At 37.0% G+C, this 16,784-nt stretch overlaps 1 protein-coding gene across 10 annotated transcripts in view; it reads left to right on the top strand.

Annotated features, from left to right (window-relative positions):
• GAS2 (growth arrest specific 2) overlaps positions 1–16,784 on the top strand; it is a 124,411-nt gene that overhangs the window by 83,276 nt on the left and 24,351 nt on the right. For 3 of the 10 annotated variants that reach the window (XM_069469711.1, XM_069469709.1, XM_069469712.1), the window contains exon 8: positions 469–522. The exons of 6 other annotated variants lie outside the window; for them this stretch is intronic. In XM_069469711.1, the coding sequence (XP_069325812.1) occupies positions 469–522 (54 nt within the window). Of the gene's footprint in view, positions 1–465; positions 523–16,784 lie in introns of those variants that run through there. One more of the 10 variants, XM_069469719.1, reaches the window with a different exon arrangement.

Genomic DNA, 16,784 nt, shown 5'->3' on the forward strand with positions numbered 1-16,784 from the left:
TCATACTGAAAATAAAGATTTCATTTACTTAATTTTCCCCAGGACTTTATTATATATCCTCTTAAGTCTGTTATGTTTCTTTTGTAGAATTGAGACACAGACTTGATATCTGTTTCCTTAGCAAAATTATTTCCTTGCATGTATCTTTTATTTTGGAACAGGAGAACAAAGGACGCCAGAAGAAAAATAATTCTAATATTTGTGTTTTGATATGCCAACAGCCAACACAGTCTATGATTCTCAGACTATATTTGCCTCACTTATTTAACGTGAATTACTATGCAATAAAATTTGCCTTCACTACAGGATATGAAAAAATATAGAAATAGTTATTCTCATTATAAGCTAAAAAGAAAGTTTTCTTTAATCCTGTCATAAAAGATCACAGTTTGCATTTTTAGGTGATGTTAGTGTGCCTTTCTGCATTAGAGAGCATTTTATGAACTTCATATCTTCTTGTTTCAGTAGGGTCTTCATGTTTGTGACTATGTCTCCACAGCCAAAGCAAAGCAGACATTTAAGGTAATTACTTAGATAATTAAGGGGAAAATACCTCCACTTTGCTTTCACTGTGGAGCGTTGGCCTCCAATCCAATGAGGGACGTTGGATACCCAAAACTCAATATTTTGTCCCTTTTCTTTTTTTAAGTGAGGTACTAAAACACTGTTTCTCCTTTGGTTTTCCTATAGTACTTCGTAAAAACGGCGATCTGGGGTTTATTGTGGGTGGGTGGCAGACAGTAACCTAGTGTATGTCTTCTTTTTAGTGTAATTCCCATTCTCCAGTGCATTCCTTTGTTTAACTTATTATTAAAATTGTTTTAACGTATAAACTGGGTTTAGCTTCTACATGCAATATCATCCTGGTCTTTGCTTTCAAATATTTGAAATTACATTTGTGAAATAAAAATAAAATATCATATAATTTCAGAATGTCTCCATTCTACTCCCATTGCACAAATTGCCCTTTGTAATCTAACACAAAAGGACCCTCACAAACCACTGACAAATTTCTGCTCCTGACACCATACCTAACCTCCAGATGTATCAGTATTTTAACAGGCCAGTTCGATAAAGGTTAAACCAGAGGACAGGAATGGAACAAAATTTGAATTTGAGAGTACTGAGACTGCCAGAGCACACAGGAGGATTAGCTCATTTTTAGGTTTTAAATATTAATAACTATCATTTAGAAAGCACAGCTTACTTGAGAAAGTCTTGTCTGTTACACATAAATACAAAATAATATTAAGAGAAATCTCACTTTATAAATTTTGCTTCAAACTGGATGAACGTATCTTGAAACTACATTATGAGAATAAGTTTAGATTTTTAAGAGTATGGGTAAATGTGTTGCTTTATCCAGCACCTATTCCTTCCTTCATTCACCACATCTGTAAGGGTGTGCCATGAGAAAGAACTATTAGAAATCTTGAGGATACAGTTGCTCTGTAACCTCTGTTTCTTTGTAAAGATTATGTTTAACAATGTATATATTGTTCACGTATTACTTAATTATTCTGACAAGTCAATGTAATTTAATTGATTATCCGAATTAATAGTTGACAGGCAGAAGAAAGAGATGAGTGCCTGAAATTTCACTTCTAAAATTTCAACAGACCTGCAAAGACGTTATAGAACATAAGAGTGCATGACTGAGTGGGGTGGCAGAAACACCAGGCATAACTTTCCCTGAGCCTGTTGAAAGGTATTGCATAGAGAATTATGAAGCAAGTTACTATTAAATGAACATGAAACTTAAATCTGTGGAGCTAATCTGACTATGACAGCTTTGATCCCCATTCATCACCAGAGTTGACTGAACCACTCTTGCTGGCTGGTGTTAAGTTTCCCATTTCACTATTCAGGTGTCACTTGGTTAAAGAGGAAGATGTTGCCCAACAGGTTTTCTTTGTTCAAAGAATATGAGTATCTGTGTTCCTTTCACTACTTAAAGTGTCACACCTCTCCTTGTGTCCTACAAATGTAATTTTTTACTTTTCATCAGTGTCTTTTAATAGGTCATGTGTATTGAACTAGAAAGATAGGAATGCCGTTTTCTAAAAACCCTAGTTACGATTCTTTATGTTTTAACGTGAATCTCTAAAGAATACTTCTGAAGTTAGCATGATGTCAGTAGGCATCATGGATTTTGTACTGGAGGTTTTTAATGGAGCTGGAGTGTGAGTTTATTTTGGAGGCAGTTCAAATCTCCCTTTGGGGAGGCAAAAAACTGTGCAGAGTTCTCTTTTCTTCTTTTCTCTGCCTTCCCTCTATCCCAGAGAAGATGAGTAGAGGAAGAGGGGATAAACTGTCAACTTTTGGGGGTGGCATCCCAATTTTGAAGCCTTGTTTTTCTTTCTGTCTAAATACAGACACAGAGTCATAACACTGGCATTGTCCTAACTGAAATCAAATACACTAAAGTCAGGGGCAAGATTTGCTTCCTATATTTCTCAGAGACCCTAGAATGCTCGAAGAAAGAATTTGGAGCTGAGCTACTTCTACTGACTCTTTTCTGGTCCTAAAACAATCAGAGGGGCCTTCAGTAACCACATCAGGGTCATTTCTCCATTCATTCTTGAACCCAAGAAGTTCTAGGAGAGTGCTAAGGACTTCAGGGTTTTTGTATGTTGGCACCAAGGGCTGAAATACCTCTGAAGGCCAGCAGAGACCTACACGATGCCAACCTGCTAATTCTCCCTCCTGGAGGCTGCTGTGTTTTGCTGGTGGTCTTATTTCACTTTCACATCATTCCCCAGAGGAAGGTCAGTCCTCCCCATCTTCTGACTTTAGCTGTTAAGGCTTGCCAAGCTGTCTTCATTTCTCCCTCTCATTACCCATTTCTGTGCCCAGTTTTCAGTTTTCTCTGCCTCATTTCAAACCCTTTTTCACAGATGTGACTTATATTATAGTCATCTTTGCTTCTTATGTCCAATGTCACACATCAGTCTTAATCCCTCCTATTTAGACCATCTTTGGGTCTTGCCAGATGTGTGCGGGCTGGAATTGGCTATTCTCCTTGGAGCTTGTTTGGTATGAAATGTTCCCTCTGAAGCAAGATTACTTTTTCTACCTGTTTTTGTTTGCATTTCTCAGATCAATTTCTTTCACTTGATCATCATTTCAAGATGCTACGTCTTGACCCCCCTCCGTCCCCCCGACCCCTCACAGCAGGTTATAAAAAAGGTGGCAAACGTTGTTTTAACCAATAAGATTCCAACCGTTTCCACATAACTGGAGGCTAGTGAGAGAGGTGTTGCTATCTTAAAATGTTTCCACTCAGTATATGCTACCTGGAAATTCCCAGTTATATACATCAGAGCCCTATTTTTATTTTATGTGCAATTTTATATTCAATGATCTACAAATTTATTTACTCTATTAGAAGTATTTCTCCAAATAACTCAGTACTTTTTCAAATTATTAGATGTTGGCGATATACAAGTGGCTTATGTTTAACCGTGTTCTCTTTCTGATTTTCTTTAAGGGAAGGGCTTTCAAATTAAGACACATCTTTGATTAAAGTATATTTAGTATGCTAAACTTTGTTTAAAATAATGATTCCTAGACTTTTCTGGTGGCAAAACATTTGAAGATTAATCTAGGGAACCCAGAGTTGAATTGCATGAGAGAGTACTTGAAGCAGTACTTGATATATTGACTTTAAGAATTGAGGTCATGTTTGGGAACCATAAACTCAACATCAAAGTTAAGCTAGAGATCTACTTTTCATCAATCTTTCATGTGATACATTTCTTGGGGTTAGATTTGAGCTCGGAGTTCCCAGCAGGGTTTTACCTATCATTGTTTTTTTTCTATTAATTTGGACTTCAAGAGTCAAGAAGGGTTATTAGGAGAAAGTAAAGTCTGGGATGAGAGTCAAGGAATAAGCTGATGTTGGTCAAACAAACTAGAAGGGAAAGCGTTCCAACCAGAATCAGAAGGGAAACAGCATACACAAAGGCCCAGAAGCAACAGAGAAGATGAGAGGAAGACGGAGTGAGATAGTATCAAAACTGTAGAAGTACAGCCTTCAGAGCCAAGGACAAGGGGTAGGGTGCAAGATGAGAGGCTTGCGTAGCCAGGGAGACATGAGGCCAGCCAGCCACATAGAGCCAACTCAGGAAGAGCTACCTGTATCATGAGAGCTTTGGATTTCTCCTGAAGGCAATAAGAATAGTCTAAATAATTTTTAGAAGGGGATAGATGTAAGTAGATTGCATTTTAAATTACATAGGTTATAGTGCAGAGAAATGAATTTGCAAGGGTCTAAAATTGGAGAAATACCATCCAACCACATTGGCTTAGGAAGTATGTGGGTCATGATGGTGGCAGTTCAGCCTGGAGACATCCTTCGTAAATATTCCAGATATATATTATCTACTGGGTGAGGCTTTCTATCTTGGTATATAGGTTATTTAAAATTAAAGCACTGTTAAGTTATTTTTGTCCCTTAAACAATAAGAAAAGAAACATGTTAGTTTTGGCTTGTTCTGACATATCTGCCAGGCATGGAGAACTTGGCTGGTTTTCAATAGGTCAGAGTTTCCACTTGTTAGTGAAGAGTTTCTTTGGTGAGAATTTTACATAGAATAAAATTGTAGGCTACTCATAGAAACTAAAAGAGAATGATGGGAAATGGTGTTTTTATATTTTACAACTGTAGTGTTTTTTTTTTTTTTTTTTTTTAAATAACCTCTGGGTAATATCAATTGACAAGAGTCAAATAAATTCACAAAAAAGGCACAGACTGGTGCTCCTATCAACAAGTTTTTAAAAATTTGTTACCCTATACTCTTATTCTCCAGATGTTACTCAGATTCTCAGTTCCAGGTCTGCTGGTGATTTAGTGCATGTTTCGTTTAGCATAGCAGAGCTATAAAAAGTACAGTGCTCTGCCCCAGTAAGCCTTGCAATGAGACCAAGGCATTTATATTAAAAACTGCTCCTTGGGCCAAGAATCCTCCCCAGAGTATTTTTTGGCCATTTACAAGTTTCTTTACATGAGTTCATTACAAATATACCCAGAAAGCAGTGATTCCAGATGTGCAGTGGAGTTCAGAGCTTTGGGTACACGTTAACACAGTTTCTTCATCTTCTGTTAAGTCTGTGAGTTGTCAGTAGCACGTAGTAAGCACCTACTATGTGCCTGACACTGGTGTCAGGGATCAAGCAGTGAACAAAACAATCTTTTTATATTCTGGAAGATGGACAATAAACACATAGACCGAGAGTCAGATAGTAAAAGGCCAGATATAATTATTTAAGCTCTGTGAGTATATGGTTTCTGCTACAACTACTTTATATTTTTAGGTACAGTAGGTAATGAATTAGCATGGCTGTGTTCTAATAGCACTTTATTTATAAAAATAGAGTGTGGGCCAGATTTGTTCTATGGGCCATAGTTCAATGACCCCTAACATAGATCATTAAATAAGTAAGCTCATCTTATGTACTAATAAGAAAGAAGATAGAAAAGGATAATGTTGAAGAAGATGTACTAGAGTGGTTGGGAAAGACTCTCTTGTGATTGGATTAAGTCGATGTACAAGTGATTAATGAGCAAGTTGCCAGTATTGTCTATCTTTATCTTAAAATTATATGTAAAGCTATGAAAGTTAAGTCATAGTTTATAAATTTGTGGAAGGTAGAAACATAGAGAACACGCTGACATGTACAGAGACTCAATAATTGTTGCACTGCTGTTGAAGAGAGTTTCAGATAATATCTTCTTATAAAGCCCCAGCCTTCATTAATTCATGCCTTCCTCTGAATATCCATGGCCTTTACTAAATGACAATACTCACTTAACACTGAGCAAATGTAACACTGGTCGGTATATCTTTTATGTGTGCTGCCTTGAAGGGTACGGGCAGTGTTTTATGAGAGTTTCTATCCCGGCTGCTTGTTTTGGGCATTCTTCTGTAGTTGGCACATCATAGCTATTGGATTATCATTTCATGAGGATCAGAAACGTTAAAAGAGGATGCAAGTAGGAGTCCAACAAAAAGTGGCTCAGGTTGAGAATTTGCTTTCATGGTGCACCAATGCATGGTAATTTGTTTATACGTAAAATATTAACTGGAGAAAAAAGAGGGGTATGCTTCTGAACATCTAGTGGTCTCTCTGATAAGATCTGTAGGGTTAGCTGTTTTATATGTACTGTAGTTGTTAAACCCTGAGCCATACAACAAATCAGATAATACAAGCTTTTCAATAATACAATGTGATGTTTGGCTCACTTATTTAAAGCACATGGAATAATTGGTCAGACAACAGGTATTACTTCTTGCAAGGAGCTGGTTAGAAGCCATGGCTTCAGACCTCAAAGATCCAGGTGGAAAGAGACTCAAGAGTTAATAATTCAAATACAATAAGACAAAATGAAAGGTGCCATGAGAAAGAACATGATTTGGAACTACAGATTCATTAATTCATTTGACAGACATTTATTCAGCACTTATTATGGGCACTATTTTAGGCACTGATGGATTTAGACAGGTGGGTTCAATGTATGTTAGATTTATCTGGAAAGCTTTCAAAGGGAAGGTGGAAATTCACCAGTGTTCTAAGAAGTGTAGGGGATTTGAATGAGAACAATTTGGGAGAACAATATGGTATGCAACACAGAGGCATAGGAAGAATTCCAGGGATCTTTGAACAGTGAATGGGCCAGTTTGGCTGGAGATTATAGAGAATGCAAGTAGGGAGTAATCTGAGAAAGATAGGTTGGGGGAATTGTGAAAGGTCTTGAATGTGAAGTCCTCCCAAATGACATTTTCACCTGAAGGCATTGGACAGCAATTGGAAGTATTGAGCAATCGAAAGATAAATTGAAGTTTAAGGCAATTAATGTGGCAGAGGTTTGTACAAAGAATTGTAGGAGGAGCAGAAGGAAAGTATAGACAATGCTGCCAATTAGGAGGCATCTCCAATCATTCATACGCTATTAGCCTTCACTGAAATGGCAGAGAGAATGGAAAACCAATGGACTATGTGAGCAGTATTGTGAGAGTAGGCTTGATTGGATATTAATGAAATAGAAGGAAGAGGTAAAGAACAAAATAGAATTTTCAAAATGATGATTTCTTAATAGAAATTACTCTTCCCTCAGGAAAAAAAAAATTAGTTGAGAAGAAACGTTTATAGCTTAAAAGAGTTTCTGAGGTCAAGTGATTCTGCTATCAACTTGCTGTATCACCTTGATAAAGTTATTTAAAATCTCTGTGACTCATCTGCAATGTGAATTATAATACTCATTTTTTAGAGGGCTGATTATTCATTCATTCAGAAGATAATCCATAAATTATTTTCTAGCTCCTGGAAATAGAATGGTGAATAAGACAAGGTTCCTGCCTTTAAAGAGCATATTTTCTATTAGAGACAGATTCTTTTCCAGTAAGCAAATATATACAAAGTAATTTTGAGTTCTGATAAATGTTATAAGGAAACATTTGATACAACGTAGAGTAATGGGATTCGGGAGGGGTTTCTTTGGGTAAAGCTCTGAGAGACGGCCTCTCCAAGTAGCTGATATTTGAAATGAGACCTAAAGGATGAGAAAGAGCCAGGCTTGAGAAGAGCAGGGAAAGCATTTCAGAGGTGACAGAAAGAGCAAGTGCAAAGCTCAGCTTATTTGGGGAGCAGGAGAGCTGATTTCTTAGCTTATATATGAGCAATTCTGGGAAGTGGGACCAATTTAGGCATGCCTTACCCATAATGGTAGTACTTCCTTGTCAGACTGTGGGTGAAAATTATAGCAGATTTTAAATGGTCACCTGCCCTCTAGTGTCCTCCATGGGTTCTTTAATTCTATTAATAAGTGTTTCCCAAGTGCCACGGAGGATGTTGAAAGTGTGTGCATGCACGTTTGTCCTGTGAAATGCATTACTATTTCTTTATGTAGGAAACAGACCAAAAAAAAAAAAAATGAGAAAACAGCTTCTGTTGAAGAGGAGGTATATATTTATTTATTTATTTTCGTAAATGAGAAGGAGTAGAAACAGAGGGGAACAAGAAGTGTTCTGTTGAGAGGAATGACTTGCATATTTCAGTTGGTCTGTTCATTCTTATAAAACTAGGGCAAAACAATGACCCCATTAAGTGTTATCTTTTTTTTTTTTCACTTCAGTGTTTTCGTTTTTGGGGGCGTGGAAATAAAGAAAAAACAACCACTAGCATGACGGAATACTTTGATTCTGTGGTGTGGGTTTAAATTCTATCTCTTCACCCACAAGAAAATTCTAAAAATTGGGCCCTGGAATTTTCCTCTTCATGAGTCCTAATCATCCCTCTCATTTTTTGCTGATTGCCCTAGTTTTGAAGGTGATGTGGAGACAGTAGAGAATAGAGTGAGAATTTGGAGACTGTGCCTAAGTCTGCAGCTATATCTGTGCTCCCCTTTGTTCTGCTGTAGCCATATTAGACTTCTCTTCTTTCAACACACTATGTTCTTTTCTGCTCAGGAGCCTTTGGAAATACGGTCCCTCTTTCTCAAATGTACCTCCTCTCTCTATCAATTCCCTAACATCTCATTTTTATTTTTTGGCTGTTACTTCTAATTTCCTAACCTCCAACAAACCTCCCTTCCTCCCTAAGTTGGTCCACTGTTAGATTTGGTCTCCCTGTTAAGGGATACTGATCCCAAGCACCCTGTACTTCTCTTTCAAGACATTTATGATACGGCAATGAATCTTTGCTGTGTTTTGTTCCATTCTTCACCATTACAGACTGTAATGGTCGACTTATATTGGAGTTGCTCACTGTTCTCTCCCCAGTGCAATATACTCTCCAGTATATCTCCTGGCACATAAGAGTTGCTTAATAAATATTTGTCAAATGTATTGAGCTAAAATAAATAGGTATTGTTTAGACATGAGGGAGGATTTTTGGAAGTTGGGAAACTCTGAAAACGAAGATATAGAAAAATAAGGTCATAAGCTAAAGATGGGCCATGAGTCACAGAAACAAAGCAGCAGTTACTTACAGAAGGATAAGTTTATTTCTCCATCATGAAAGTGCAGAGCTGGTTTGATGACTCTGCTCCTCAAAGTCCTCAGAGACTCAGTTCCTCCAGCTCAATACTCTGCCATCACTAGTGGTAGGTCTCATAAATACATGGATTAAGGTGGCTTCGCGTGTCAGGCCAAAAGATGGAGGAAAGGATGTAAAGTGCAGATGCCACTTGAGGAAAGTTCCTGGAAGCTGTCTCTTCACTCACTTACGTCTCGTTGACTGTAACTTAGACCTGTGGCCACATCTAGCTGCCGCAGAGATTAAGAAAGTAGCTTTTATTTGGAGCAGCTATGTGTCCAACTAAAATTTCTACTGTTCTAGAGAAAAAGAAATACAGAGGGGCTAAAGTCTTTACCAGGAGGTCAGGGTAAACATCATAGTGATTAGGCACTCTGGATGACCTCTTGGCAAGTCATCAAGCATTAGTTGAACCTTGAATGCAAGGCTCTGATTCTATAATTTGTAATAACAATTAAAGGGGCAAGAATTACTGTTATTAAAATGATATACAGTCATGCGTTGCTTAACGATGGAAATATGTTCTGAGAAATGTGTGGTTCGGCCGTCTCAGCATTGTGAGAACATCTTAGAGTATACTTACAGAAACCTAGATGGCATAGCCTACTACATACCTAGGCTATATAGTATACTGTATTATTCCTAGGGTACAAATCTGTGTAGCATATTACTACACTATAGTATATATAGTATACTATACTATACTATATACTACATATACTATACTACACTACAGTTGTAGGCAACTGTAAGACAATGGTATTTATTTATCTAAACATATACAAGCATAGAAAAGATGCAGTAAAGATATGGTACAAAAGATTAAAAAATGGTACACCCATATAAGGCACTTACAATGGATGGAATTTGCAAGATGGGAAGTTGCTCTGGGTGAGTCTGAGTAAGTGGCCAATTAATGTGAAGATTACTGTATACTATTGTGGACTTCACAAATTCTGTACACTTAGGCTACACAAAATTTATTATAAATTTTTCTTTCTTTAGTAATTAACTTTAGCTTACTATAACTTTTTACTTCATAATTTTTTAAAAAACGATTGACTCTTGTAATAACAACTTAAACACACAGCTTTACAAAAGTATTTTCTTTAGTTCCTTATTCTGTAAGCCTTTTTCTATTGTTAAATTTAAAAAAAAAATTACTTTTTAAACTGTTTTGTTCAAAAAATAAGGCACAAGCATATGCATTAGCCTAGGTCTACAGAGGGTCAGGATCATTAAGCTGTTACTAGGTGAAAGGAATTTTTTAGCTCCGTTATAATCTTATGGAACTACCATAACATATGTGGTCCGTCATTGACTGAAACATTACGCAGTGCATGACTGTATTCTTTTGAGCAGTGGTTTTTGGTTTTGTTTCACTATTTGGGGGAATACAACAAAAGACATGCAAGTCAAGGGTCATTTTAATAAATAATAGCATGTTTCTCTGCTGAAATGTATTGACTTTGAAGCAGCTTAATTCTAACTTGCATTCAGAATTAAATTCAATCATCTTTCTATGTCTTTAATTTTCAAAAAGTATGATAAAAATGTGGTTCAGAAATGAAAAAAAAAAAGAGATAATAACAGCACCTTATGTTTACTTAATGCCTGACCATTTATGGAGCATTCTGAATTAGGACATTTGACTTTATAATAGCCCCCCAAAACTAAATAGATTTACAGATGAGAACCTGAGAAATAAACAGGCCAGACTAGAGGCAGACAACTTATAAGTGTTGGAGTCAAGACTGAACTGTGTTCTTGTTATATTAAGTCTAAGTTCTTCCTCCTATTCCCAAAGGCATGTCAAAGCCTGGTGAGGGAGTATGTAGAGCTGTGGATGAGAAAAGATACCTCCCCTAAGCACCTGTCAGGTAAAGCAGGCAATGCAGGAAGGGAGCATACATTGTGATATTTACATGAGTAGTTTGTTTTCTTAATTGTAGTTCTTGGTGCAATTGTATATGGAGTGTTGCTTAATTACTGCAGCAAAACTAGAAGTGCTGAGTGGCAAGGTACGCTGTCCTTTGGCAAACCGGAGACAGCCCACACACACTAAAGACATCCTGTGGTCTACACTCTAGTGTCACTAAGCAACCAAGAGTAGATTCCTTTGTATTCTGAGCTATTCACTGAGATAGGGGCGTCTCCTAGCAGGCCCTGCAGAACTAGGTCTTGTGGAGAGCTAGATTAAATGAAATTCAGGGTGTTACGGCTTTTCTAACAGAATATCTATTTCCTGGCACATGTTCCCACCTCTGCTACTGCAGCAGGTCATGTATGAGTGCAGCTGCCACTTGGCCTGATTCAGAAATTTTCACTCACAGGTTTAATTAAAATTTCTAGCAAGCTCCATCTATCATTCCTCTTTTGTAATTTTTTTCTCTCGGAGAAAAAAGCTCAGTGCTTGTTACCTCTTATATGGTTATAGTGCCTTTGTTTCTGTGGGAAGAGATTGGTAACCACTTTAACGACTCAGATTTTAATTGGGAACCCTAATGGAAAGCAAATAATAATATAATAAATAGTTGGTCTGTACTTTGAACTAAATATATGTGAGTAAACTCCCTGAGGTTTATTATTTAACTCAGTGTAATATAATATAAAATCCAAAATGTAATATCAACAGGAATTATTTTTTATAATACCATAATGTAACAAACAGTTCCGCCCTTTAGGCTGTCTAGGTCCCTAGGTCTTGTGCTTGTAGAAATAGGGATTCATAGACTAATTTATTTATCTCAGAAAGCACAATGGAACTTATACCTTTCCCAATGGCAGGGGTGCATGAGTTCTTCAAGACATCAGGATTTAGGCCAAATTAGTATAATAATGGTTTATTTACATTAATCAGTTGATGTTCTGCATGGTATATATGTTTTTGATTGACTAAAATGAGAACTAAGTTATTTCTTAACGAATCATTTTTGCTGATAAGTTCTTTCAGCATGATACATTAAAAAAAAAAACCGAAGAAAGCAGATTTTAAAAATGCAAGATGAAGCCCTGTTACTGTTTTGCCACTTAGAGTAAGTTATGCAACTACTGTGCGAATGAATTCCCTCATCTCTATGAAGGAGATTAATAGTATCTGTGACAGATTTGTTGTGAGAACTAGAGAGGATACCTAGGTTGTAACTGGCACATAGAGGCTCTTAATGGTGAGAAACCCAGGGCGGTTATCATCATCGTCATCATCATTATTCTTATTCTTTCAAAAGATGGAGTTTATGAGAAAAATAAAGAGGTCCCTTAGTTGTGAACCAATTGGGAAGCACTGCTTGAATGTTCAGCAAAGTTAAGATTAAACTGATCTGTGGTGGTGATTTTTATTATCAAGCCAACTTGGACAAGTCCTGATATCATGTAAGGGCCCCTGGTCATCAACTGTGAAAAGGAAGGTTTTGGATTGATGATACCAGGGAACTAGTAAAGCCCACTAAAGTCTAAGGTGCTTTCTAGCTCAGATGGTTCACATTCCTCACCATCAACCAAGCTCCTCAGCTCTGCCACACGTAGTGTTATCTGGCAAGTCACTGATCTTTTGTGAGTCCGAGCTTCCCTATCTACCAAATGCATATAGAAATACCTGCCTTGCAGATGACTGTCCATAAAGAGCCTGGCTTATCATAGTCATTGTTCCCACTGTAAATGGCAGCTGATCACTCTAAGTTCAGTCAGCCCTTCCCACAGACAAGGTTTTCTAGATTTCTCATCATCCTGGCCATACACACTGTGTCTGCTCCTACTGCCTATATGCTTCCTCCAGTATGAGACTCAGAATCTAACCCAGTCCTGCAAACCTGTTCTCATAATTAATCTAGGTCCTCTATGTATCTTCTACTCCCACGTAAGGGCATTTAACTTTCATTTCTGAGACATTCCTCTTGTCTCTCTTTCTACCTGCTTTTCTCAACTTGCTATTGCCTCTGATGCCTCTAAATAGAAGGTCTGAGGTCCTGGTTTACACTCATTTGCAGACCACTTTGTGTCTTCTGGCAGGACCATAGAAGGCTCCGGTAAACCTGACACAGGCAAAATCCTGTGACTAAATTGCAAGGATATTACTCTTGGAGGACAAAAAGGAACAAAAGGAATAGAGAAAACTCCTAAGTTCCTCAGTCACACTCTAAATGCTACATCTCTAGCGATTCTGAATTCTAAGAACAGCTTGTTTGGCTTATATGAACTGTGGATGTTTTGTCACCTAAGCCCAACCTAATCTATGGATCACAGACTTACACTGTGTTTGCATCATTGCTAAGGGGAACAAAACAAAACTAACACTCAGAGAGTACATCTTTATAGCCTGCATAGAAATAGAAGGTCAGTGGCACAAAGCATTTGGTACCTTACCACCTCCGCCTTTTCTGTTCATCCTGGGTGAAGGGTTAGTCTGTCCTCTCTCACACTCCCACCTGGCCTCTCTGATTCACTCTGACACATTATCCTCGATGGAAACTGCCTTGCCTTATTCCTGACACATTCTTACTGTATCAGACCTGTGCTTAACCAGGAAGTGCCAGATGACACTGAATCACCAGCTGCTTAATATTATTATATACAGAACAGAACAATGTTCTTGTTGATTAAATGACTTTGCTGATGTCATAGGAATCAGGGAATGGCCTGGTCACCTCCACAGCTATGTCTTGAATAGATTGCAAGTTTTTTTTTTTTTTTTTTTTTCTGGGGGTGAGTACTCTACTAAGTTTATTTCCACCTTTACTTTTGTTACTGTATCTGTAGCACTTTAGTGTTTTTATGTTTCTTTTCCTCTGAGCTGTTTGGCATTCAAGGTACTGGATGATATGCCACATTCACTGACAGTGTTATTAGGAAACCTTTCTAGGGCTCCTCTTCCGGGTGATGAGTCTACAGGAGAGTATATGACCAAAAGCTGTAAACACAGATAGCTTTAATTTTATGAAGAAACTGTCATCATAATTCTGGAAGATGTCAACATGTTAGCACATTCAGGAATTACTTTCATGATGATATAGACTCTGAATAATATGTAATGATCTGAAAATAAGCCCTTTGAAAGGACTAAGTTTTCCAGGGGAGCTTTGGTTAAAATCCAAAGCAAACCAAAACAAACAAAACCCACCCTCTTATTGTTTTCTCTTTTCAAAGACAGATTCTGCTTCAGTAGCAGCCGCCTCAGAATAGCTTAAAATATTCCTAATTAAATCTCATAGTTCTGTTAAAACAATCACAAAGCTTGTCAGACTTTCATTTCTGAAAACAGATCTGCATTTATATGAGTTTTTTAAAAAAATGTGAAAAGGAACTTTATCTGAGCTGTCACCATCAATCTTTACCATTTTTTAAAAAATTGGCCAGATAGAAACACTGGTAGAAATTATTGAGAATGCCTTGAAGTAGGTTTTTGAATATTAGCCAATAAGAACTACATATTTCATTACTTAACAAGGTATCCTGTGTTTGTCCACCTACTTATGTATGGATAAATAAGAATTTATCAACTTATTCATACAGAAAGAAGTTATCACTTCTGATTATGTGCAAGGATTGTTGTTCAATAATTGTGATTTAGGATTAATAATAATAAATCACACCTTGAAACATATCTTGAACATTTTGCTGAGTTTCTAAAAGATGATCAGTAATGTAGTATTGAAACAATTCTATCTACCATTAACTTTTATGAATGCTAGCCTTGTGTGGAAATAGATAAAAATAGATTCCTGCCTGTCACTGAAGTCACAAAATTGATCACAAAAGGAATAGATACAACTGGGCGGGACATTTTCAATGCTGATGAACTAAAAATTTGCATCTCCTTTAATGCTAATGCATCACACTCATAATCTTCTCCAGAGCTACTTGGTATTTTCAGTTTATCTATGAAGACTTACCAAAAAGAAGTGAGAAAGATTTCTACAACTCCTCAAAATCTCATAGTCACCATCCTATAGATTTTCAACAATGGCTGCATATTAGAATTACCTGGAAAACTTTAAGAAGACTAATCTCTGTAAGAAATTCTAATTTCATTTGCCTGGACCGAGGCCTGATAATCCAAATTTGAATGTGCATCACAGTGTTCACTTTCATTTTCCCATGAATTCCTTTTCCTCACCACCATGAAATGGGTACCAGCTATTCTTACAATTGATATAATACATTTATTGAGCACTTGGCTATGTTTGGTGAGAGACAATAGACATTAATAAGACAAGAGTCCTGCTCTCAAGAAGCTTGCAGACTTAGGGCTTTCCGAAATGTATGATGCGAATCCAGGTTCTATAGCTCATTATACTGCATGACCCTGACCAAGTTGTTCAACTTCTCCTATCCTTGGCAACTAAACTGAAAAGGAAGAAAGTTAATACCTTCTTCATAAGGTTGTTAAAAGTGTTAACTGAGATGAAGTGCTAGACAGAAAGTAACTAATACTGTTGTTATTATATTGTGTTGGCCATCATTATTATAAATTTTGTGTACCTAATTTATATACACTATATATGCAATTTATGTATATATACATAGTTATGTATACATATACATGCATACACAGATGTATAGTAAACATTTGTTACTCTCACAGAGAGAAACAAATATTCTAGAGTGAAAAGTAGATACATTCTGGAAAAGAAAAAGCAGCTTAATGTTTTGAGCCTGGTAAAATACATTCGAGACATTGGTGAGAGATGCTGGGAGGGGACATGTTTGCTTCTTTTGTTCCAATAGAATTTAATGCAGCCCTAAATTTTTACTCAGGGACAAACCCATGTACTTATGTGCTGCTGCCACCTCGTGTCTAGATTCAATAACTGCAATTTTGCTCTGCGTTTCTTTCAAATAGGTATTCAAGGTTGGAAAACAGCTTGGTACGTTGTTAGTCCTTTTGAAACGGATGTTAAATAAGGTTGGGATCTATCTGTGGAAATGTATTTGTTCCCTTCCCTTTTAGAGTGTGTAATATTGAATAGCTGGTTGGCTCAAGCAGAGTGGTTTACTGGCTTCTTGCTGGTCATGTGGCTCATCTTTCTTGAAAGTGTCGGGGTGTCTCTGGAACATGAAATGCTGTACATTTCCCTAAGTCTGTATTTCAGCAAGGCACTGAAGAAAAAGGAATGTAGCTACCACACCTCCTCTATTTTTACTGTTATTATTCCAGTAGTAAAATATTATACTATGAGTCCTAGATGTTAATGAATCTCATGGTAGTAAAAGTGACACTAAAAGGAGAGCCTAAGAGGTAGGAAAAACAAATTATAATTGAGATTAGAAAATGATTAAAATATTTTTTTCTATTTACAGGAAAAGTTTCAGTATGATTTGACTTCTTCATATGAACAGTCGTAGGATATAGAAACAGGATTTTTCTAAATCAGCCTATTGACATATTAGATGAGATATTTCCTTGTTGGGGGATTGGAGCTGTTCTGTGTATTGTAGGAGGTTTCATAGCATCCCTGGCCTTCACCTACCAGATGCCAGTGTAACTACCCCCCTTCTCGCCCCCAGCTGTGAAAATCAAAAAGGTCTTCAGAAATTGCCTGAATGGTTGAGAACCATTGATATAAAAGCACACTATGGTAATTACACATAAAAAGTGATTTTTATATTTTTAATTAGTCTAGCATTTGTACTAGTTGGGGACAAAGCTTGTATGATGCCTAGTGAATTGCCAACAAATTCAATCAATCCATTTATTCATTTGTTCCCTCATTCATATATTTGGTAGTGGCAATATCACATAATAATAAGTG

Source organism: Eulemur rufifrons, chromosome 6 (assembly GCF_041146395.1).
Source record: "Eulemur rufifrons isolate Redbay chromosome 6, OSU_ERuf_1, whole genome shotgun sequence".
NCBI classification, from domain to species: Eukaryota; Metazoa; Chordata; class Mammalia; order Primates; family Lemuridae; genus Eulemur; species Eulemur rufifrons.